Source organism: Crinia signifera, chromosome 4, assembly GCF_055691185.1.
Source record: "Crinia signifera chromosome 4, ASM5569118v1, whole genome shotgun sequence".
Classification (NCBI taxonomy): Eukaryota; Metazoa; Chordata; class Amphibia; order Anura; family Myobatrachidae; genus Crinia; species Crinia signifera.
This window is the reverse complement of record NC_139220.1, coordinates 117,000,416-117,026,778: the sequence shown is the minus strand read 5'-3', so window position 1 is coordinate 117,026,778 and position 26,363 is coordinate 117,000,416. Positions and strand designations below refer to the sequence as shown.

The window sequence follows — 26,363 nt, the reverse complement described above, 5'->3', positions numbered from 1 at the left end:
GCTCGATCCCGGGATTGGCATCCCTAAAAGAAAAATGCCCCCCATCACCCACATTAATTTACTTGGGGGAGCCGGGGATCAGGGCAGGTGGCAAAGGTGCACCAGTCATCGGGTGTTGTGCTGGGCGCTGGAGCTGCTGAAGCTGCGGTGGGATCGGGCAGCGAGATATTTCCGGTGGTTGAAGCCGGCAGTGAGAGATTTCCAGCGGTGAAGGTACAGCGGTGCGGCCTGCACAGCATGACCTAGCCATGCTGCACAGGCCGCACACCAGAGTTGGGAAAAGCCGATGCTGCCTGGCATTAGACAGTCTAATCCCAAAATCCCGGGATTGGGAGCTCCAATCCCAGGACATTTTGGGGCCAAATCCTGGGATCCTGCTGATCCTGATCTCGGGATTGGCCACCAATAACAATGAAGTATGTAAAGTCACATCAGTTTTACCAACCTTCAATGGACATACTACAGTACAATAAATTAAGAATAAAAGTATTGTTATGTAAAAAAGGATGATAAACTTTTGATATTCAATTAAACTTTTTATGAACAAATATTTTTTACTTTTTTTACTTTTATCTTTTGTCACATCATATTACCCAGGAGATACTGAAGCAACTCAGTGCTTTTCACTGTGTTAGAGTACCTGCATTGAGATACATGTAAGAATCATCTATACGATTTAAGCATATCAAGTTGATGATGATGACGGCTTAAAAACTTAAACTGTTAACAAAAAATAAAAACCAAACAATAAAACCCAAGCATAGTCCCTCTCAAAATTTCAAAAATGCTTATTATACCGAAAGTGGAATTTTGTGCTTCAGAGTTGGACATACTGTAGATCCTATTCTAAATTAGGTCCTTTTTGTGTAAAGTGTTTTATTGCATTCTCTGTACAAATGTGTTAGGGATATTTATGGATGACCAGTGGTTAGGATGCTGGCCTTCCGAAGGAGGGAATCCCATCAAGGGGGTGTGGTTCAAATATATTTTCCATCACTCCCTCTCCTCCTCTCTTTCTTTAGAGATGTATAAAGAAAAAAAAGCCTGAAGGAGAGATATTGCCTATTGCAACCAATCAGATCCTCTGTCATTGAACTCATACATTCTATAAAATGTTAGGTTGACTCTGAGGGGGGAATTTACTAAGATGGGAGTTCTATTTCATATGGGTTGTTGCTTTGGGCAACCAATCAGAATCTAATTATTTTTTTTTGCACTTTCTAGAAAATAATAGATAGTATCTGATTGGTTGCCCATGGTAACATCCCATTTTAAATAGAACTCCCATCCTACTAAATTTCCCCCTGAAGGTGCCCATACACGCACCGATTTTCCCGGTGCGATGTGTGCTATGAGATTTGCGCTCCCGCGGCATCTCATCGCACAGTACAAAAAGTATGTGCTGCACATACTTTTTGTACTGTCTTTTGATCGCATCGCATGCACAACTCATGCAATGCGATGCAATGCTATTTTGCACAAAAAGTACCGGGTAATCGGTACGTGTATGGTCACCTTGAGTGTTTGCTATGGGCAGCTTCTTAACTTGTCTTCTTTAGATGATATGATACTTTCCCCTTGGAGCAATAAGCACTTTCTGTAAAATTGGAAATGGAACAATGCCTTTCCTGGCTGAACCAAACAGAATTATCTAAGCAGTCTAAAAAACTTGTGGAAATGCAGTTTGTGTCTACGTGACTGAGCAAGATGGCCAAATAAAAAAAAACAATATCAGCAAAAACTGTACTGCGGTTTTGAACTTTGTACATTATTATAACTGGCTAAATATAACTATTTTCTGCAGTGAAACAAAACTCAGCAATTTAGTGGCTAATTATGCACCATGTCATTAAGTGTAATTATTCCCATTGACAGTGTTTGCCTAAAGCATTCACTTAACTATCCATATTTACAGTATCATATATAAACTGTAAACATTTTTAGATATTGAGATAAATATTCACAAAATTTCTCACTTGCAAAAATCTGTAGCCTAGAATTGGTGCATTTATGCATAATAAGGCTTGGGTTTATTACATTCACAACTGTGGAGATATTTAAGGTTTACTATTTGAATTAGAAAAACATTACTATAAAAACATCTCTATAAAATAAATATGGGCAATAGGAACTCCTTCCCTGGACCGATCCTTCATCTTTGGTCCCTGTTCCATCCTGCTTTGCTTTGGCAAGCTTGACATGAGAAAGCAGTTCTATACATTCTACAAATAAGTGCTATATGCAGGGGCATAGGGCCAGATGTATCAAGCTTCAAAAAGTGATAAGGGGGAGAGTGATAAACAACCAGCCAATCAGCTACTACCTGTCATTTTTCAAACCCAACCTGTAACATGACAGTTAGGAGCTGATTGGTTAGCTGTTTATCACTCTCCATTTTATCACTTTTTGAAGCTTGATACATCTGGCCCTATGCCCCTGCATATAGCACTAGCCCAGCCGGAGTACCGAGAGGTTACTTCCCGGATGATACCGGAAGTTGTCAGTAGCAGCCCAGATGGAGGACGGAGCTATGCGAAGGGTCTCAGGGTAGTGAGTATGTATTTAAGTATGGTTTTGAACACTATTTCTTTGTATGTGTATGTCCTGAAGACGGACAGAGGCCTGAAATGGCCTGGACAATAAACACTTGTTATCTTTTTTGCACTAAGACCTGGAGTGATGTTCATCTATGACAGCTGCATATTGGGAGATTCGTCCTCACAAGTAAAGGCACCCGTGCAAGTACTACTTCTATTGTCTTTTAGAGTGCCAAGCTTAGAGACTGAAATATATTGTGCCTGATGCTTGAATCACATGTAAAAACTGACTGAGTTATTGGCTGTGAGTTTATGCATATGATCTAAGAACTTTTTCCCTTGTCTACATCAGTTCAACCAAATGTGCAAGGACTGAGTTGTCCACTTTTAGCACTGGTGCTCGCAGTAATACTGATTAGTTTGTGTCGTTAATCACCATATTGGCGCCAATACTCAAACTTGTACCACCCCTATGGCAGGAGCAGTTTCTATGTCTGACCATAGCCTCCTATGATTAAGACTGTGTGTCTGTAAATGCAACCACTTTCACTGACATTCCCGAGATACTTCCATAAAATACCCATTGAATGGACCATTTTTGCCTGCTAGCCTCCTCCTTGTTGCTCCATCTTTTTGATACTATCTGAATTGACCGCAACAGCATATTTTGCATTTACACTATGAGGCCGACTCAGACCTATTCAGCCAGGTCCGATTATGATGCTGGCCGATGGTTTGGCCACTGCGCATGCACATTGTAATGCGCATGTGCAGGGCCCTACTACTAATGCCTTCATCCAGTCTCATCCCTGGCAAGCCTGATTGACAGGCAGGCAGTGTGCCAGGGTGGACCCCTGATGTTTCTTGGGTGTGCCCACAAAAATGGTTGGCCGAGCCCACAGCAACACTGGGGTGGCCCGGATGAACGCAGGCCTTCCTTTGTCTGCTCAAGTGGGCGCATGACTTAGGCACCTGGCCTGATTTTGCTTACAAACGTGCAGCCGCCGGAGTGACTCCTGGGTCATGCAGCGGCTGTGAGCGCCGGAGAGAAGAAATCTTTCCATGGTAAGTAACTATCAAAGGATTTATCCTCTCTGCGGGTGCTAGTGAATGGATGTGTACCCATACTCATTCGTTCGCAGCCCTGCACAGGGGCGCCGTCTTCATAGAGGTTTTCGGAAATTTTCATGCTGATATTTTCAACCTGATATCTGCACAGTTGCAAAGAGTGGCTCGATTATGGTAACATTACCATTGCACCTACTGATGGAGTCATGGGTGCAATCATAGGCATGCGCAGCACATTTTATTAGGGGATACACCGTCAAAGTGTGTCTAGCACCAACTATTGGGCATGTCTGACACAGTCCATTGGTGTGTTTATCACTGCCAATCAGGTGTGTCTACCATCATCTATTGGCACTCGCTACAATATAAAATGTCTCTCAGCCACACTATAGATTCCTGCCTATTTCAGTTCTAAACTTCTAATTACTCTGTGTAACAGAACATGCAAATAAAGTAAAAAACATATATGGATGATGCAGGCATGTAGTTATGAGACAATGGTCCAGTACAATTCAATTAATAATGCAAAACACACATAATTGATTGATGGGCACTTCTTTTAATGGAATACAGTTGTAAGAAACAAAAGTCTTTGATAAAACGTATTGCTGGTATTGGTAGTGGCCGGGAGATATTCATAAGGGTGGGCACTGCATTATGGGATGGCCTATGCACCGCTTACACTCAATGTACACACACCTATGTGTGCAGTACTATGTAAATGCTAGTTTTAGCCTTCCCTTATTGTGCCCTGGAGAGATCAAGCCTTGGGATGCTTATTTTTTGTAAAACAGTAAATGTTATACAAATTATGTGCCTGAATAACAAAACAAAAGATTATTGGGATATTGGATATATTGTGTACCTTCTTAGAAAAAGTAGCCTTACAATTCATTTAATTTGTATTATTTCCTGTAGTAATAATATCCTGATGTAATACAGAAGTTCACTATAAAAATATGGTAGTATGCTTTCTTATGACCTAGATAGTTTTCTATATAAGGGGCTGAGTTATCACCATCTGCATCCCCAGATGTGGATTTGCTGTGACAATATCGGCTCAATACGCAGCGCAAAAACTGATTATATTGATACACAGATGTATCCATTATACCATGCTGGGGCAAGTTTGCAAAAAGGCTCTGGTCCTGCAAATCCTCTCTGCAGACAAATTGGGGTCAATAAAACATAAAAACCCAATTGTGGCACCCCATGAGCCACCTCCCCTGTCATTATGATCGCCTGCTGGGACCCTCCCATCACTGCTACGCATTCCTCATTTGGGCTCTCTACTTCTGTGACTTCTGGTTCTGTAAAGTAAGCTGCTGCTTTGCTGCATCTTTTCACTGCACCAGAGTTCACAGGAGAAGCTGGAAACCCTATGACTGGCAGCATTCACTGGAGCACTGATCACCGGTCCCTAGGTAGGCAAGTATGATTTATGTAAATCTAATTTTTTTTTGTTTACAAAATTGATCAGCTTGTATGTCCATCAGACACACATAGCTGATCTTACTGGCCAGCTGCTCACAATGATTTCTTTGCTTAGTGGCAGAGAGAGCGGTGCAGGGAAGCTACAGTATATTACAGTGAAACCTGTGACATATCAAAGGGCTAAAGGTGCCCTCAGACGCATCAATTATCGAATGCGTTTTGTACTTTTTAAGCACAAATTGCATCTTATGTACAATTATTGGATGGTGTTTATGGGCTTGTGCGATGCGATAAGCCCGATATTGTATGTCTAAAAAAGTACGTGCTGCACGTACTTTTTAGACTACATCTGAAATTTAACATTACAAACATGGGTTCATCACATGCATCCAAGTGCACATCTCATAGCAAGCTGGAAGAAAAATTGTATAGAACCATTGTACAGTCAAAAACGCATAGCACAGTACAATTGTAGCGTCTGTGGGCACCTTAAGTTAATTTTATTTTTTATTTCGCACAGGGCTCCATTAGTTTTTTCAAATATTTTTTATAAATTTTGTCTGACAGCATTTCCAATTATGGGAGTTAATGCATTTGGGTGATGCCAAAATAATATGAAAAGAGTGTGTAAACATCCCATTTCACATTTAGTAAAGAAAATGTTAATAAATCCATCCCTGAATGTTTACTAGGGTAAATGTATTCTTTATGCACTCTTTCCACACTGTAATACCAACTCCAACAGCATAATTATCCCCGTGATCATTAAGATGTCATGGCACATTAATGCATTGGCATCAACTTGTCACCATTAATCCTGTTCTGTGCAATATTAGTTTTTAGATAGATTAGGGACATTATTGTCTGTGTGTATTGAGATCTCTCGCTGTAATTTTGAGATTTTTTTTAGTATTGAGAATAAAAAGTAACAGTTCTCATCCTTGGACAATATTTGTGATTTCATTGAACACTAATGACATGAAACATTGAGCTTTTGTTAAGACAAGTACAATACAATTGGCATTGATCAATTCTACCCTGAATAAAATAATACTAAAAAAAGGAGCTAGGTCGGGATGAACAGAGTGCAACATCATGGTGAGGGAACAAAGTACATATTGTAGAGATGAAGTTGGCAGCTGCCTGCCATTTTGTAGTAGACTGAAAATTGGCTTTTCGCATATTATTCTGGAGACGCTAGAATCTTATTTTGCAGAAGAACTATATTATCTAATATCTAACTGTATTTACTGTGTAGACAGAAAGAATAGTAGGGGGAGACAGTAAGTGTAGTTTCAACAGTATTAAATTCTAGGTTAAATATACTGTAGGCAGTAATGGCAGTGGCAAAGGAGTATCCTCAATTCCGGTCCCAGTAGAGGTCAGTTACACTGGGTGGACAAAGAGTAGTTCGTGGTCAGAAAGAAGTGTGGTTAGTGGCTATAGCAAAGGTCTTGTGCACTGGGCAGACAAAGAGTAGCCAGCAGTCAGGCAGAAAAATGGCCAGTAGCCATGGCCATACCTAGGGGTATTGCCAAGATAACACTTGCTTGGGGTACTTGTTAAGGTTAGCATCACCGGGCTTAGATGGCAATCCATAGTGAGCCTATCTGCTACCCTGATGACCCAACATTTTTCATTCATTCAATCAAAGGTAAGGAAAGTGTCATTTCATGCCCTTTGCCCAGCTGCAGCCTCTCTAGCAGGTAGGTCTGGCCAGAGCCGAATTTCCCATTAGGCACGTGAGGCACCGGCCTAGGGGCGGCACATGTTTGGGGGCGGCACTTGGATGCCTGTGATAGTACTGTCAGCCCAAAATGTACCAATAACTGCAAAATATCCACTGTACTGTACTATATTCCATCTTAAATAGTGTAAATGGATAGGACATGCAGATACTGCCCCTATAAACTGTCCTACTTAGTAAACATTATTGTTGTGCCTAGGGGCGCCCTCATCCCTAAATCCGCCCCTGGGTCTGGCGGTTGTATGCATGTAGCACATCATAGGGAGATTGAGCTCTGCTAATAATGATGAAAGTGACAATTTAGAAAGGAGAAGCTCGCAGCTTGCTTTTTGGGACATTGGGCCTTATCTAGTTAACTCTTTCTGACAAAATCCTTCTTAGATGGACAAAACCATGTGCACTGCAGGGGGCAGATGTAACATTTGCAGAGATAATTAGATTTGGGTGAGTTATTTTGTTTCTATGCAGGGAAAATATGGACTGCTTTATTTTTACACTGCAATATAGATCTCACTTTGAAGTAAAACCCCACCAAAATCTAATTATCTCTGCACAAGTAACATCTGCCCCACCTGCAGTGCACATGGTTTTGTCCATCTAAGAAGGATTTTGTCAGAAAGAGTGAACTAGAATAAGGCCCATTGTCACAGCTACAATTTACAGTTTTTATATTTGACTTCAGGGTATCACAATTTTGTGGGATTTAGTTGTAGAGGATTATGGGTTGTCCTCTCAACATATTATCTGAGATACTCTACTTGTGGTCAGAGCTCAAAAATCTGTTCCCCTGAGGGGGGAGATGCAACCAGTCCTGGGGGATAGGTATGATCCCAAAGTTTGTGGTGGAATGAATCCTGAAGACCATTTAGAATCTGTTTAAAATGTTTAAATGCCAGTGCCGAACCAATATTTATTTTTTAATGTAATGAACTTGCACTATTGTGGAGATCAGAACCGAGTAAATCCGAACCTGCACATCTCTAGTTTGGAACAAATAAAATAAAAGCAAATACTGTAACTATGGACAACCTGGACAAACCATGTCACAGAGCCAGCAAATACATTATATTTGCATGCAGGGTAAGTACTGGTTGTTTTCACATATAGCCCACAAATGCTGGACAGCTATTTTTTTACACTGAAATTTTTATATAAGTTTGGACATGGGAGCAACCATCTGCATCCACCGTTAATCTCTTTACAAACGATGTGCCACCGCCAATAGTTGCCTGCTGCAATGCCCCCCACCCCCTTGTTAGCAGCCCTGTCTCACTCATAACTCATACATTTGGATACGTCCCCTCCTCCAAACTACTGACTTTTCATTGCTAAATTCTAAGACATATTAAGTTGGCACAAATACCAACAAATATATTTTAAAAGTATTGAATAATAATAATAAGCAAAATTTCCTAGAGGACTGTAATATTGAACTGTTTAATTGTTTTTTTTCTTCAGGAAATACCAAAACAAACAGTAAAATACTAGTTGCACCTATGAAGCATACATTATTCAATACATGAGTAAGTGTTCTAAGAATATTTAATAACAAATGATCTGTAAATGGTCTCTCAGGAACTAGTTTAAACTACCTAATTAAGGATTCTGTAAATATCAGCACCTAATTAATGTCCTGAGTCCTTCTAGTTTTGCTCATACTGTACTTCAGGTGAAAGCAATTAATTGATTTATGTTATGTGTACCAATGTTGAAGGCATGCTGTAATGCAAAAGAACACATTGTTGTTAAACTGGTATAATATATCATAGGACTTATAACACTATTCACTTACTAAAATGTCAACACACATACTGTACTTCTTGAAGCTTGAAGCAATGAAACTTTATAGCCATTTCAAGTGCATGTTATAGGAGAGGAAAATTATCACAAGTGAAAATTAGAGATATAGATCCATGATATGATATTTTTTAATTTTTGGGTGTTATGACTGGCTGGTTGTTTCTCTAGATATGCCTATCTGGAAATCGTTGCTTTTGACTACTGGATTACTTGCGACGTAGTCACTGCAATCAGCAAGAGGAATTCAGTGCTTTAACACTAGGTAGCGATAATATTAAGATTTCACAAAATAGGTAACAGGGGTCACGTAGGCCTTGGGTCTAAAATCACAGAAATCAGAAGTAGACATTAGGTTTTAATTTCAAGAATAACTTCAGAGCTTGAATATGCATAGTAGGTGCAATCTAAAAGAAAATAAACAGGATACAAACATAGTTTAGGCCACACTTTTGAGTGAACAGTGTTGGAGCAACATCTAAGCCATGTGGCTGCCTTGTGTGAATGATCCTGAAGCTTTCAAGGCCCATAACTTTATCCTCCGAGCCCTGCTCATTGCCATATACACAACCACCTTTGGAATTTAACCCCTCCAGTTAATTTTTTGCTTCATTCTGTTTGAAGTCAAATGATCTTGGGTCTGCCCATTTATGTGGCTGTTAGGAAGGATAGTGGCCTAAAATTGATAGCCTCTATGCAGACATAAAGTTTATGTACTAGCTACAATGTCCCTTGTATAGGTACAAGGTCCCTGTACATACAGCCCCCTGTGGTATACAGTAAACATTCACTGTTTACAACCTAGCACAGTGGAGATGGAATGTCTTATATGTCCCCTGTTAATTACAGAATGGCGTGTAGTTTGAGAATTTTACCATACAGAAAATAAAATTAAATAATACCATCGTTTGGGATCCAATCACGTGATGGATCCTGACACTGAGGATACATTATGATATATTGCACAGGTTTGCATATGAATCTTATTTAAAATACAGAAAAGACCTATTGTTTGTATTTTTTATTTCCTCTTTTTTTCACTGTAGAACACTCTGCTAAATGTTGTATTAAAATGATTGACTACAGGTTTGTGCAGCCATCAATGTTGATACACACAGATTTACAGTAGACTAACATTCCTATTCAAGTGCTTCTTTTTTTTTGCTGTCAGGCATGTCCAAACTGTGGCCCATCCCAGCATGCCTTGCCATAGTTTTAGCATGCCCTAATAGAAAAACTGTGGCAAGGCATGATGGGACTTGTAGTTTTACAACAGCTTAAGGGATATAGTTTGAACATGCCTGGTCTAAGTAAATTATTTGTCAATGTTTCTAATGTAGCAAGTCAAATTTCCCGGAGATTAAAAACATGCTTGTACTGTACTAGTATTTTGAATGCATGGAAAGACATACACAGAAGCAGGTATAATACATTTGTGTTATAATGACAACATACCTACTGTACATCTCATTGCAAGGAATGCAAGGGGATGGATGGTGTATAATCCCTTTACCTCCCACCCTACCGCATGTGTAAAAAAATAGCACAATGCATGCCAAACAGAACTGCAATGGATTGTAGGGTGTGTAGCCACCCTTTGTGTTATCAGCCTGATGCTGTATGAAGTAATCATAGTTGCTTTTTAATTTATATATGTGGGGGTTTGACCCTGAATGCGCTTCCAATACTAGATAGCGACTACCTCTACAAAATCCCCCCTGTTAGTGGGAGATGAAGGTAAAGACACAAGAAGAGATGTAGAGGGCGCTGTAGAAATTCCCACCACCTTATTTTGTGCACAGGTTTCAAGCAAATTGACAGAATGATATTTCAATAACATTTATTTAAAATACAAATGTGTGACATTCACAAATTCGGATTCTTGTGAACTGCATGGAAACAATCCGACGCGTTTCGTCCCCGAAGAGACTTCCTCAGGGGTACACGGGAATGTGCGTTATGTTAGGTTTAAAACCAATCCTTAAAATTCCTTGCAAATATCAGACAAAATTCCGATGTTGATAGGCCTTAAATAATTGCCCGTGAACAAGACTGGGCGCTGGAAAAAGGGGGGAGTGTACCAGAATTTAGTGGACACAAGTGAACTCTCCTGCACCTTTTCCAGAATTCTGGTACACTCCCCCCTTTTTCCAGCGCCCAGTCACATTCCCGTGTACCCCTGAGGAAGTCTCTTCCGAGACGAAACGCGTCGGGTTGTTTCCATACGGTTCACAAGAATCCGAATTTGTGAATGTCACACATTTGTATTTTAAATAAATGTTATTGAAATATCATTCTGTCAATTTGCTTGAAACCTGAGCACAAAATAAGGTGGTGGGAATTTCTACAGCGCCCTCTACATCTCTTCTTATATATATATATATATATATATATATATATATATATATATTTTTGTAGGGCCAGCACACACAAATTTCAAATATCAGCAGCTGTGGTGCCAACTTAGGCTTGTAGTCCCAGGGGTACAGCCAAATATAGAGTCCAGTATAAAGAGCACTCACCAGTCTTCCAATCTCAATGCCAATAAAAGTTTAATACATCACCAGGTTTTCAAAGCAGGATGTCGACGTTTCGAGCCACTGCGGGCCCTTTGTCAAGACAAGTGATGGATGGGTCACAGCCCCAGAAGTACATACCACCATATCCATTTACACAGTATATATATATATACACCAGAGGCCGGAAGTGCCTGCCAATCGCCAATTATCCAATAATGTACTAATTGTACACCTTCAACAACAGTATACCACCACCCCCGTATCAATAACTATGCACCATTTAATAAATGAACTCATCTGACACTCACCTAGTGTTGGTTACAGTTCAGCGCTTCATAAATGTAATCTCCGGCGTGCGTTCCACTGCTTTGGAACGCACATACCGGAAGGCGCTGTTCGCGCTACAGCACAGCGCGTCATCACTCTGTGACGCGCAGTAAAGCAAAGCGTGTGTTTAGTCAATCGTTCCCCGGAAAGCGGCATCCAGAGCCTATGGTTCCCACTGCTTAAGGGACCTGCCCCCCGCTTTACTGGCCAGGTTTGCGTTGCACACTATCGCTGTGAAACGCACGGCCATTTTGGTTTCTAGGTCTCATATTAGTTATTGGAGCAGAGATATAACCCTGCACAGTTCTATTCAAAAATAATGCCTTATTAGACAAATTGTTTCTAAGGCACATAGGGTGGTGGAAAAAGAGGGTTTCTCAAAAAAAGACTATAGTTTGAAAAAATTCTACAGGCAATCGGCCAAGACTACTCACTGCCTCTAGTTTACAAGATATCAGAAACATCAAAATGTATCAAACAGGACAAACAACATATACACACATTATAAAAGCTAAGTGATGGGGTCAGGGGGCAACACACCAGGCTACAAAGCCGCCTAGAGTGTGGCACCCAGACCCCAAGACACCTATTAAAAACAAAATATCATATCACCAGTTGGGTCCTATCGATATTGCTTTTTAGGCTCTGTTTTTTAGAACATATTTACTATATTATTATTGTAAACAAGTAAGTAGATGCCAGATATCCATAGCTACCAGATTTGTTATACATCATGTGGAGTGTGTTATCACAAGTATATAATTAATATCCTATAGACTAGAGTGTGACTAGCAGTGACTACTGCTCTTATACTGTCACAAAAAGATGTTCATGTGAGTCTTCTCATTTCGGCCTCGGGGCCATACTGTATCCAAATGATGGATCCACTGGGCCTCTTTTTTCAGAAGCATCAGACCCCTATCACCTCCACGAAGTGGGGGAGGAGTCCAATCTATGGCCATGTATCGCAAGGTAGACAACTGATGTTTCTCTTTCACAAAATGCGCTGCCACAGGCTTATCAGTGGAGCCAGTGGAGTAGGCCAACCGGATCGAAGACCTGTGTTGGTTAATTCTTTCTCGTAGAGTTCGAATGGTTTTGCCCACATACATTAAGCCGCATGGGCAAATCAGGTAATAAACCACGTGATCAAGTAGGCAATATAAACGATGCTTCAAATATATTTTAGTGCCGTTGTGCGGATGGCAGAAGAATGTGCCGGTGATAAGTGCCCGGCAGGTTGCACAACCGAGGCACTTGTAGCACCCATTCTTCTTAATGAGCCACCGGTCTTGATCTGCTTTTACTGGTTTCATATTTGGTCTTAGTAGGTGATCTTTAAGGTTAGGTCCTCTATTCACACTGAGCAGTGGAGGAGCAGTACCCAATTTCTTGAACGCCTGGTCTGAGGTGATCAAGGGCCACTGTGATTTGATGGCACGTTGAGTGTTTTTGAAGTTGGTGTTAATGATCATTCTTGCGTTCTGGGTTATACCTTTAGAGATCCTACTTTGTTCATGATACCTTTTTCTGGCTTTGGTGAGACTCTTATTGAAAGTTTTAAGGCTGTACCCCCTATCAAGGAATCTTTGTTTACATTCAGACAGTTGTCTTGTCATGGCCGACTCTTCTGAGTTGTTACGCATAACCCGAAGGAATTGTGAAATGGGTAAGTTGGACTTGAGGGAGTCCGGGTGGTGACTCGTAGCCCAAAGAAGGGTGTTCCTGTCGGTCACTTTCTGGTAAAGGGTATAGCCCAAAAATGCTCCATTTTTTAGGATAGTTACATCCAGGAAGTTCATAGAGTTGGAGTCACATGCATAGGTAAATCTCACCAGAGAGGGTAAACCATTCAGTGTGTTAACCATCTCTACAAGGATACTTCGTCACCCAACCAAACGAGAAAGACATCATCGATGTATCTCTTTAGATATTTGATGTGCCCAGAGTAATGCGGAAAAATGAATTTTTGTTCATAAGAGTGCATAAACAGATTGGCGAAGGCCGGGGCCACATTGGACCCCATGGCAGTCCCCGCCAGCTGCATATAGCACTTCTCCTGATAAAGGAAGTGGTTGTACTTCAATACCATATCCAAAGCATTTAACAAAAATTCAATGGGTGGACCCCCATGAGGCCCTTCCAAGAGTGCAGCTCTCACTGCTTCACTTCCCTCTTTATGAGGGATAATCGTGTACAATGAATTAACATCCATTGTACACAATAAACATTTAGGCTCAAGGACACCTAGCCCTCTAATCTCTTCAAGAAACTGTGAGGTATCCCTGAGGTACGTGGGAGTGGCCTGGACAAGTGGTTGAAGATGGTAGTCCAACCACTTTGCAAGTGGCTGTAAGAGAGAACCCCTTGCTGAAATGATTGGACGACCAGGTGGATTGACGAGGGACTTATGGATCTTAGGTAGCGTATATATAATCGGGCATACCGGATGTTCCACTGTTAAATAGTCCCCTGTCTCCTCGTCAATCCACCCTTGCGTCAAGCCCATTTTCAGCAATTCATCGACTCTACATTTGATAGCACTCATCGGGTTAGAGGTAAGTTCGAGGTAAGTTGCTTTATCACTCAGTTGTTTCTTAATCTCGCGGTCATAGTCAGAAAAATCCTGTAATCCCTTGTCGGCGCTATGTATGACCACCGATGTATCATCCTGTAACCCCTTCAGTGCAGTTCTCTCTGCAGCAGACAGGTTGTCAAAAACTTTGTTATGTTTAGCTTGTTCTTTACAATCCTTATCCACTACCCGTAGGACGGTCTTTAAACTCGCATTAGTACTAATCGGGTCATAAGTACTTGGTCTTTTAAAGATTTTTTTGGGAGTGATGGTGGGGGTAGTCATTGAGGTTTGTATAGCTTTGTTGTCAAAATGCTCTCGAAGGCGGAGCTTCCTCCCCATTTTAAAGTTGTCGATGGACCACTGAAATGAATTGAATTTATATGTGGGGATGAAGTTCAAACCCTTCGAGAGCAATGTGCTCTCTGGCTGTGTAAGGGTTTTGGATGACAGATTGAAAATTAATTCCTGTACCCCCTGTACCCTCCTGTTTGCCCTCTGTCTGGATTTCCCACCCCTCCGCGGGTGCGGTCTTTTGCACGCCGACTTAAGATGTCCCTGCGGGTGGGTCTGTTTCTTTGTTCTAAAAAAGATGAGGACGCTTGCTGATATGAAGAACCCCGAGGGGGGGGGGGGGGTAAGCTGTCACCAGTGTCTGCCTCAGAGGATGAATTAGAAATTTGTGATTCGGCTTCTCTGAAACGTGGTTGTCGTGAGCGGTACCCTCCTCGGTGTCTGTACCCTGATGGCTGGGAAGAACCTTCTCCCATCAGCCACTTGTACACACTGTGTCTCTGGTAATCACTCTTAACAGTTTCCAATTTCTTTCTTTTGAAGGCTATCAAGTCTGCCTTATATTTATCTATTTGGGATTGTATTCGTCCCAACCAATCCTCAGTCTTATCAGCCTTCAAAATACTCAGGGACTCTTTTTCATACTCAGAAATTTCAATCTTGATCTTTTTCAATTCTACACCCACCTCCTCCACAACCAGGGCTATCAAATCAAGAGAACATATATATATATATATATATATATATGTATCCAGGAGACCGGCACAATCCACAGCAACTATGCAGGTGATGGTGGCTGAGTGCCTGCATGGGTGAATAGTATACTTGCAGGGGTTGGAGTGGCACTCTCAGCAGAATGAAGAAACAGGTACACTTAGTTACAAGAGCGACGTTTCAACGTCCTTTATTTGGACATTTTCTTCAGGCAAATGCTCATTTGAAAAAACATGGCTTTATACACCACCGTGCTAAACAGCGTCACCAGCATGACATCATAAGAAAGTGCTACCATCACCATGGATACGTACAACAACATACACCCCATTCACAGAAGTACTCAGCAAATGGGACAAGAAAACATGAATAACGGTAAATGCTAAATACTTATTAGGGCAATAGATGTACAATGAAAAACGCATACATAAAGCCGCTTTAGAAACAATTATTAGTGACATCGATTCATTACGCTAAAACCAAATGCATTTAGAATACTCGCAAGACAAGTTCATGTTAAATGTGGCATGTTAAAGAGCCCGAAAAGCTCTTAAGTACTGGGAGGTAACCAATGCATGCATAGAGGATATACCCAACAGTATACGGATATTATGAAGCCCAATAAACAATTACAGAAGAAATTTAGGCTGATGTTCAATAAATAAGTCTAGGAGCATAGGTGGCAAGAGCCAGGTGATGAGTGCATGTGCACATATAAGGTCAACTGGGTAAAATAGCAGAATAAACAAAAATTGAAAATGAAGATAACAATAAAAAATAAAAAATGCTATTTACGTGTCAAACAGCTAATGCCTGCCAGCTCATTTAAGCCACGGGGGGCCAATGTGTCCAAGCGGTGTATCCACCGTGACTCACACTTCAATAGTTGCAAACTGCGATTACCACCCCTCAAATTTAGGGGTATGTGATCGATCATGCAATACCGTAAGGAAGGTAAGGTATGTTGTCAGGATACGAAGTGTTTGGGCACGGGCAAGTCACATTTTCCTCCTGCTAATGCTGCTCTGATAGTCGAGCGATGTGTGGTTATACGTTCCTTAAAACTTCTCTCAGTTTTACCAATGTAAGATAAACCACACGGGCAAATTAACTGATAAACAACGAACTTGCTTTGACAAGACAAGGTATGCCTAATGGTATACTTAGTACCCTGGAGTGGATGGTAAAATGTATTACCTGGTATCATGCAGGTACACACCGTGCATGTGCACCGAATACAACCTCTAGGGGGGGGGGGGGGGGGTTGAGGTGCATTAAAGCCTGTGATGTCAGTTTTTACTAATATGTCACGCATATTGGGGCCCCTCTGGTAACAAGCCATGAGCCTAGTATTAGGGATGTTAAACTGTTTATCACTTTTGACTATGGGCCACAGTTTCTTTGAAATTTTGTTAATGACTGGACTAGCCTTGGAGTATGTAGTTAACCAAGGGATCATGGTGTGTCGGGGGTACGACAGCTTTAGGGGCTAAAAGTTGTTCTCTGGGTATAGCTGCTACACGATCCCTGGCGGCCAAGAGGTTCTGAAGTTTAAACCAGAGGGGCCCCAATATGCGTGACATATTAGTAAAAACTGACATCACGGGCTTTAATGCACCTCAAACCCCCCCCCCCTAGAGGTTGTATTCGGTGCACCTGCATGATACCAGGTAATACATTTTACCATCCACTCCAGGGTACTAAGTATACCATTAGGCATACCTTGTCTTGTCAAAGCAAGTTCGTTGTTTATCAGTTAATTTGCCCGTGTGGTTTATCTTACATCGGTAAAATTGAGAGAAGTTTTAAGGAACGTATAACCACACATCGCTCGACTATCAGAGCAGCATTAGCAGGAGGAAAATGTGACTTGCCCGTGCCCAAACACTTCGTATCCCGACAACATACCTTACCTTCCTTACGGTATCGCATGATCGATCACATACCCCTAAATTTGAGGGGTGGTAATCGCAGTTTGCAACTATTGAAGTGTGAGTCACGGTGGATACACCGCTTGGACACATTGGCCCCCCGTGGCTTAAATGAGCTGGCAGGCATTAGCTGTTTGACACGTAAATAGCATTTCTTTTTTCTATTGTTATCTTCATTTTCAATTTTTGTTTATTCTGCTATTTTACCCAGTTGACCTTATATGTGCACATGCACTCATCACCTGGCTCTTGCCACCTATGCTCCTAGACTTATTTATTGAACATCAGCCTAAATTTCTTCTGTAATTGTCTATTGGGCTTCATAATATCCGTATACTGTTGGGTATATCCTCTATGCATGCATTGTTTACCTCCCAGTACTTAAGAGCTTCTCGGGCTCTTTAACATGCCACATTTAACATGAACTTGTCTTGCGAGTATTCTAAATGCATTTGGTTTTAGCGTAATAATTGTTTCTAAAGCGGCTTTATGTATGCGTTTTTCATTGTACATCTATTGCCCTAATAATTATTTTGCATTTACCGTTATTCATGTTTTCTTGTCCCATTTGCTGAGTACTTCTGTGAATGGGGTGTATGTTGTTGTACGTATCCATGGTGATGGTAGCACTTTCTTATGATGTCATGCGCATTGCGCCGCCCTGCGTGGCGGCTGGTGACGCTGTTTAGCATGGTGGTGTATAAAGCCATGTTTTTTCAAATGAGCATTTGCCTGAACAAAATGTCCAAATAAAGGACGTCGAAACGTCGCTCTTGTAACAAAGTGTACCTGTTTCTTCATTCTGCTGAGAGTGCCGCTCCAACCCCTGCAAGTATATATATATATATATATATATATATATATATATATATATTCCCTGAGGACGAGCTCGAAACATGTTGGAATAAAGTCCTTGTTTGTTTTGCATAAAAAATCCCTGAGTGATGCCTATTTGTCGCATTATATATATATATATATATATATATATATATATATATATATATATATATATATATATATATATATATATATGTGTGGATACACAAAAAAGAGGGGGTTCAGTGCCAAGATGTAGTACACAGAAAAGTATTGCTTAGAAATGGATGTGGTGTCCGTAAATAATAAATAAAGCACTCCCCACTAACAATGGGTGTCTGCACGAGACCAAAAAGAGGGACGGTGGTGGACCGTCTCTATAGAGAAAATAGGTATTTAAAAGGGGTATGGAACTCGGCGATCCGTGCTTTTAAGTATATAACTGGACAAACAATGACTGGACATCTTTGACATAGTCATTGTTTGTCCAGTTATATACTTAAAAGCACGGATCGCCGAGTTCCATACCCCTTTTAAATATATATATATATATATATATATATATATATACAATGGTGTACGACCGGCACTCCTCAGAGACTTAGGACATTGGCTCCAGGTGCCCTCCAAAATATATGGATATGCAGGAAAGATATCGGTGCTGGCTGCACTCAAAGCAGGGAGACTTGGTAATGTCTGGAGCCCGGTAACCCCGTTCTCTCAGACTGTTTTCTTTCAGCTATTTCATTGATTACTGTTTGCATGTCGATATTTTTCATGCTACTGTTTAAATGTATACTTTGCCTCATTGCCATTGTTTGTATTGAAGTGCGGGCATCTCACCCCCAGTACCTATGCGGCTCTAATACTTTTTTCACTTTGTTATCACAGGTCCCCATAGCAACCCACTCCGGCTGATGCGGGGCGCGGCGCCGATGACGTCACCCCTGGTCACCGGGTCTGGGACGCTGGGGATCACGGTGGAGGTGCACGGTGTGGGAGCTTATTTAAGTAAGTAGTCTATTGTATGTTTGTTGTACTCTGAGGAAGGAATTAAATTCCGAAACTGTTAGCACCCAAGCTGTGCGGTGTCAGCTTGTCTTCATTTATTACCAAGTCTCCCTGCTTTGAGTGCCGCCAGCACCGATATCTTTCCTGCATATATATATATATATATATATATATATGTAGAGAGGAAAGGTGGACCTGCAGCGCTAGCAGGTGTAGGCAACCCAGCTGGTTGAAAAACCCAGGTGATCAATATGATCTAACGAGTAGCACTAAATCCAATGTAGAGATTGCAGCCTCCTCCAATAAACTCCCTGGACTCTGGGAGAGGAAATGGATCTGTCAAAAAAGAGGACAGGAGGGGCGCTCCATAATGCATAAAAGACAACTTTTTATTGAGAATAAAATCACAGGCGAAAAAAGAGCAAACAAATGCTCGTACCATAAAAATAACTGCTGTGGGCTGGGTACCACACAAGGTTTGTATATACAAATGCCAGGCAACCTCCTACCAGCCAGAGGGCGCCCTCTGACGAAGTTTTACTAAGAAACGCGTTAGAGCGGGGCCTGTGACGTCTGCTCTCCTTGGTCCGGCTCCCCTACACGCCTCTGTCCTCATGGTGTCCATCGGCACGCTGTTCTTACTGTGGTATTCCCAGCGGGTGATCGGTGGACGGCGATTGTGCTCCGGAAGGCTGGTAGGAGGTTGCCTGGCATTTGTATATACAAACCTTGTGGTACCCAGCCCACAGCAGTTATTTTTATGGTACGAGCATTTGTTTGCTCTTTTTTCGCCTGTGATTTTATTCTCAATAAAAAGTTGTCTTTTATGCACTATGGAGCGCCCCTCCTGTCCTCTTTTTTGACAGATATATATATATATATATGGATTCAGTATTAAATCCCGGCAGTCGGGATCCCGGCGTTCAGAATCCCGACGCTGGAATCCCGATCGCCGAAATCCCGACAAGGGGGGGACGTCGATCGCCCCCCCTTGCGGCCTCGCTGCGCTCGCCACGCAGCGGGCCCGGTGCCTCGCTACGCTCGGCACACTAATTTATTCTCCAGGGGTGTCGTGGACACCCACGGAGGGAGAAAGTGTCGGGATTTCAGCGATCGGGATTCCAGTGTCGGGATTCTGAACTCCGGGATCCCGACCGCCGGATTTACACTGCATCCCATACATATATATATATATATATATATATATATATACATACATACATACATACATACATACATACATATTGTACATACATAGGTGCCGATTGTGTGGGTGCTTGAGGGCCCAAGCACCCACGGAAATTGATGAGCACCAACCCGCTCAACAGCTGCCCAACCGCCTGTGTCCCACTGCACTCCCCCTCCCTCGTCGCTGGAACAGGTACTGTGTGGACATTTATGTACCTGCACTGTGGGGGAATTTATATATTTGGCACTGTGGGGGCATTTATGTATTTGACACTGTGGGGGCATTTATGTGTTTGGCACTGTGGGGGCATTTTTTGTATTTGGCACTGTGGGGGCATTTATGTATTTGGCACTGTGGGGGCATTTATGTATTTGGCACTGTGGGGGCATTTATTTACCTGGCACTGTGGGGCATTTATGTACCTGCACTCTGGGAGTAGTTATGTATTTGGCACTGTTGTCATAATTTGAAGATTGGAGATAACTGTGCTGCGTAATATAAATCAGTATTTTGTGGCCACGCCCCTTTGCCATTAAGCCACCCTCCTATATTTTTGGCTTGAGCACCCACCAGCAAAAACATAAATAGGTACCTATGCATACATACATATATGTGGACAGATAAGACCAGATTTTTTTTTTATATTTAGAACCCAGAAAATCCAGCAAACATATTTGTAAAATTTATGTTGTGCTATAGTGTCACATACATGCCATACATCCAAATTAAAATATTCAAGTGCTGCCTTCAATATAAATAAATACAATGACATAAAAGTAAATAAGATGCTTTTCAGTCAGTAATAACAAATTGTTGTTAAACTGTAATTTACCTCAGTGTGTGAATGGCCATTTCTTTATGTTACAAAGAATCTTTTAACTCCAAATGTTTTTCTGTTGTGTCTGAGCAGATGAGGAATTATAAAGACTAATACAACAATTTAACGCTTCAGAGAAACAGTGTATATCATTACTCCTCCGTAGCCAAGCACACTAATTAATATTTATTGCACCTGTCAAACCAGTAGCCGTGGTCAATCCATTGCCTAAGCAGTTCAATGGGAGGCTGGGCACCATATTTCTCCTTGGCAGGCATGTTTAGGTCATCAACAAAGACAAAAGCTTGTTTCCCCAATGGAGCACCGTACACCCTCTTCTTTCTCCTGCAAAATTAAATCATTAATTTAGTTCCTGTTAATTTACAGCAAACTTTTAACAGAGAACAAGGAAAAAAAAACCTATTCTAAGTTACGTTATTGTTAGCAACAACCTAAACTTCAACAATCTATGACCTCTGGATTTTATCAAATGTGCCTTAAAGGTCACCTAGCATTGTGAGGCGATAGTTATAAATCCACATGGAATTTAATCAAAGGTGGCAGGGCATTCTGAGGTAAATAAGCTTCCTGAACTATTCCAGCAAGGACCTTTGTTAAGCATTGACAAGAAAAGTGAATAGCAGGCGGTAGGATTAATCAAACACTAAGAAATGCAACCAACAGACTTTAGCTTATCTGACAATACAAGGAAAGGTTTCAATTTGTAGGTCTTAAAGATAATTGATTCCTTGTACTAAAATGTTGTTTTTTTGTGTAGCAAGAGACAAAACTAAATACAATTGAAGTGATGCCTCCAAAAAAATACATAATAAATAAAATGCTTCATAGAGCTTTTCCAGTAGAAGAAAACATTAGTGCATTTGTGTTTTGTTTTATTTACTCATCACAATTATGCAATTTAAAAGCTTAAACTGCACTAAAATACAATTATAGAAAAGACAGTTCAATTAACTGAAAAAGGCTGGGAAAAAAATGTCACATACCAATAACAACACATATGTTACTTTGCGCTGATGACACAGTTATCCTTATTGTTGACAATGGGTAGTATTCAATAAGGGATTCCGACTGTTGGAACATCCCGACAGTAGGAATCCCAGGCCATTTTAGTTTCCTACAACTGTAACTCGACTTTGGAATTCAAAGTTCTGGATGTTGAGTGTCCGTCAAAACAGATTCAACTTTTTAAAAAGTCGGATCTGACACCCTTCACCGCTGTCATTAACGGCACCATTGAATAGGAGAGTGCAGATAATTCCCCTGTCTGAAAATATCAGTACAGACAATGGGCGCTATTCAATGAGAATACCTGCGAGGTGCAGCGAATCCTTTTTAGGATTCGCTGCACATTCGCCACGTTCCGGAGCCAGCGGGCTCCGGTATTCAACGTGTCAGGGGCTCGCTGCCCCTGACTGGCGAATATGAGCTCCTGCGGCGATTGCCGCAGGGAGCCTCAGGACGGTGGCAGGCAGAGAGATGGAAGTCTCTCTGCCTAGCCAAGAACGTTTGTGGGGGTTAGGTGGGCTCCCCGGGTGCCAGGCAGCACAGGCTGCCCCCCGGGGGTGCCAGCAGGGGACCTATATTCACTATACCCGATCGTAACGATCGGGTGCAGTGAATATATGAATATGTAATGAGCGGCTCGGCTCTGGCGCCCCCTGCTGGCTGCTTTGTAAAAAAAAAAAAAAAAAAAATTAAAATTAGATATATATTCATGTGCTTACAGCACATGAATAAAAATAGCATGCCCCTCCTCAGAATAAAATTCCTGATTTTTTTACACCAAATGTAAAAAACAAAACACTTTATTTTAAAAGTTCACATTCCACTTCTCCATAAAAAGATAGCGATTGCTACTCGGTGAATCATGGCGAAAAAAACCTTGAAGTGTATTCGCCATGTGGTCATTGAATAGGGTGATTCACCGTTTTAGTCAGAAATTCGCCAAACAGCACAAATTCACCATAAAAACATGGCGAATCAGGCTCATTGAATACGGCCCAATGTGTTTTAGAGGGATTTACACTTGTTCCCATAGGATCATTATAACACAGTAATATAATACACCACTATAGTAACTTTAAAAAAAATATTTTCAAATTGGAAAGTGTATTTACCAAAGCATGTGTATCACTGTATACTGTATATCTGAAATAACGAAAATGCTTTCTATACCTGACATACCATCATACCATGTACTGCACAATCAATTGGGAAGTTTAATGCAGGGGCAAAAGTGACAGATAGGGATATGCATATATGTTTAAGTAATTGATTTAGTCAAACATAGATTTAAGGCCAGATATGTACTGTAATTCTAATAAATATTTTATGGATTATTATCAGGGGCTGGCTGGCAACTTTTAGCCTGGGGGGCAAGTTCAAAGCACTGGCCCATAAGTAACAGCGCATCATTAAATTGAGGTTTTTCGTTAAAAAAATATGTATTAATAAAAAAAAAATTAGGCCTGGAGTTGATTATACCATAGACACTTTATTATTATAAAACTTTGACAGGCCGCTCCCCCTGCATAATAATACCAGGACACCGCAGGCTGCTCCCCTTGGATAATTATACAAGGACACCACAGGCTGCTCCCCCTGTATAATTATTACCAGGACACCACAGGCTGCTCCCCCTGTATAATTACCAGGACACCACAGGCTGCTCCCCCTGTATAATTATTACCAGGACACCACAGGCTGCCCCCCCCCCCCCATAAAACATCCAATAAATATCTCCTCACCTGCCTGTCACAGGCAGTGCCTTTCAAGTTTTGCCGGCCGGGTCCGTGCTGCAATGCTGCCTCTCTGTCCTGCACCACATCTCATTCAACCTCCGTCCTCCGAGTAGAGATTATTTCTGTCCTCCTCCATCCTCCTCCCCTTCCCCCCGCCCGAGACGCACTGGTGGGTGGTGTCGGCGCCGGGCTTACCCTGCACATAGGAGCCTGATGTCCTCATGCAGGACGCCGGCGGCCATGTTCTTGTAGCCGCGGCGCTGCCTAGGACAGGACTGGAGGGGGAGGTAAGTTATACCGCGGCCCGCACCATTACCTGTTAGAGCGGCCCGGGGGACACATGGCCCCCTGCCCCCCGGCCCAGCCCGCCCCTGATTATTATCTGTGTTCCCAGAACCAGCTCCCTTGACTGTATGCTGTAATCTTCATTATGCTTTTTGTGATGAAATAATTCAATAACAATTCAAATTTAAATCTAAACAAAGCTGCCATATGAAGACTTATTTGTGCACTGTAAAAGCCCCATGTATCTATAGAGAACGAGGCCATAAAGCAGGCTCTTTCAGCTGTTCTATTGCTTTCTCAAACATTTGTGGAACTATTTTTTTCAGAATGAATGATTTCAAATAGATAAATAACAAATCGTATTATTGTTGAGATTCCTTCTTCACATTGATTTGATTTCAGCTAGGGCACTATCTATGCAGTATTGTACATGTTCTCCATGTATTTAGGGGAGCCTCTTCTGATTGCTTCATTTTCCTTAATCAATCACATTATTGCGTTTGAATGTAGCAGCCATGCAAATTGCACAAATAAGTTTGCTATAACATGAACTTATCACAGATATTTAAACTACTTTATTAAAATTTCGCTCACTATCACCAGAGTTCTGAAGATGGAGTTTATCAGTTTTTACTATGGAGGGAGCCAGGCCAGAGAGGGTCTTCTGATTCCTTCCAGATAGGCTAAACATTCCCTCCCCCCACATCTTTTTAATAATGTGACAATGCACAAGGGCATGTCTAGAAATACAGTAGTAACGCTGTGACGGAAAGTAGAAGGAACTCATAGAGAGGGTAGGTGTGGCCATCAGTGGCATATTTATAATGCGTGCAGTGTGTGCATTGTACACGGGCCGCTAAGTCCCATGGAAACAGCAGGTGCTACACCATTTTTAGTTTTTGCACTTTTAGCATGCACAGCAGAGGTTAGTGCATGCGCAGTAGGGTCTGAGCACTAGTGTGCTCAGACCCTACTGCTCGCAGCACCACTCCTGGCCTAGTGGAGGTTGCCTAGCTGAGGAGGCTGTACACAGCCTCTCTTAAGACACCTCCGGGGGGATGATGGAGGATGCACAGATATTGGTAGAAGGGTGAGTTACATAAATATATTTATTCACTTATTTGCATTATATAATAATATATATACGCCACTTAGAGAGTAATATATAAAAGTAGGATTATTTTGCCCATACTTAGGGCAAAATAATAAAATTTGGTAAAATAAAAAAAGTTCATTTTCATAATTGGTTTGTGATATTATGGAAAGACTATACCGAATTACATGAATACAATTCAATATACTGTATGTAAAATAAAGAGTGGATCTAGGTCTCAGTTAAGAGATAGAAGAAATTAAACTCTACAGAACTAATAAAATAAAATAAATAACAGAATAAATTAAGAAACTGATGTAGAATTTTGTTATCATTGGGTTATTCATCATTGGGTTATATTCTTCCACATGTACACAGTAGGACTAAATACTTTTGTATTACTATTATTATTATTAGTAGTAGTACAGATGGAGCCCCTGTCAACTTTGTGAGCGCCAGCGGACAGGGACTCCATTGAACTGGGACGCACGTGCATCTCACTCGCACATGCATCTCAGTCTTTTGACAACAGGGCTAGGGTTAGGGGGCAGGTCAGGGTGGTGAGGGGGACCATCAGTGGTGGTGGGGGATGCAGCGGATGTCGTCGGGGAGCTCCATTGCCACCGGGTGTGCGAGCATCTCGGGTGCACGCACCCCCTGGCGGGAGCTGGTGGCTAGTGGGGGCTGGCGATAATTTTACCATCCCCTGCAAAAATAAAGCCGACTACATCTGTAGTAGTATTACTATTATTATTAGTTTTCATCTTATATTTACCTACAAGACAAAAGTTTTTTTTAATTTAGTGGTTGTGTCTAATTAGACTGTTACTAGAGAAATATTTTAAATCTGCTGATTAAAGTATTGAATATTTAAATTGTGATAGCTGTCATTAAGACAATTGTAAATAAATTATTAATTTCTTACAATTCATTAACATCAGAAGGAATTATACTAGTAATGAACAACATATAAACATTTTTCTAATTAATTTGGCTATCTAGCACTTCTATTTGGTAAAAAAGTCACTTTATAAAATATGGTTGCTTATTATAACAGAGGAATGAAATAATAATAATAATAATAATAATAATAATAATAATAATAATTAATAATAAAAATAAGATATTGTCTTGTCTTTTGATTACAGAATACAATTTTAGAATAAAAAATTCTACCTCCAGATTAGCCTATATTATTATTAAATACTATCTAATTATATTTCTGGTAAGTATAATCTAATATTCAGCTTTTTGAAGGAAAAGGGGAAGGGGTTGTGGGGGGTCCGCACACAGATTAATTATACCCTTATTTTATTTGTATAGGGTTTTATTTGTTTGGAAGAAGAAAACCGCCGTATTATTCAAAATATTTAGGCGGGGGTGCTATCCGGGCAATAAGGTTTGAAGACTGGTTTAAAGAAAAAAGAAAAGAAAATTGCACGGTGGA

At 41.1% G+C, this 26,363-nt stretch overlaps 1 protein-coding gene across 1 annotated transcript in view; it reads right to left on the bottom strand.

The window, feature by feature from the left end:
* The window catches only part of LOC146074345 (dynein axonemal heavy chain 3-like), a 1,013,923-nt gene that overhangs the window by 328,081 nt on the left and 659,479 nt on the right, over positions 1-26,363 (bottom strand). Inside the window, 1 exon segment of the mRNA XM_083182299.1 lies at positions 20,972-21,121. Within this exon segment, the coding sequence (XP_083038425.1) occupies positions 20,972-21,121 (150 nt within the window).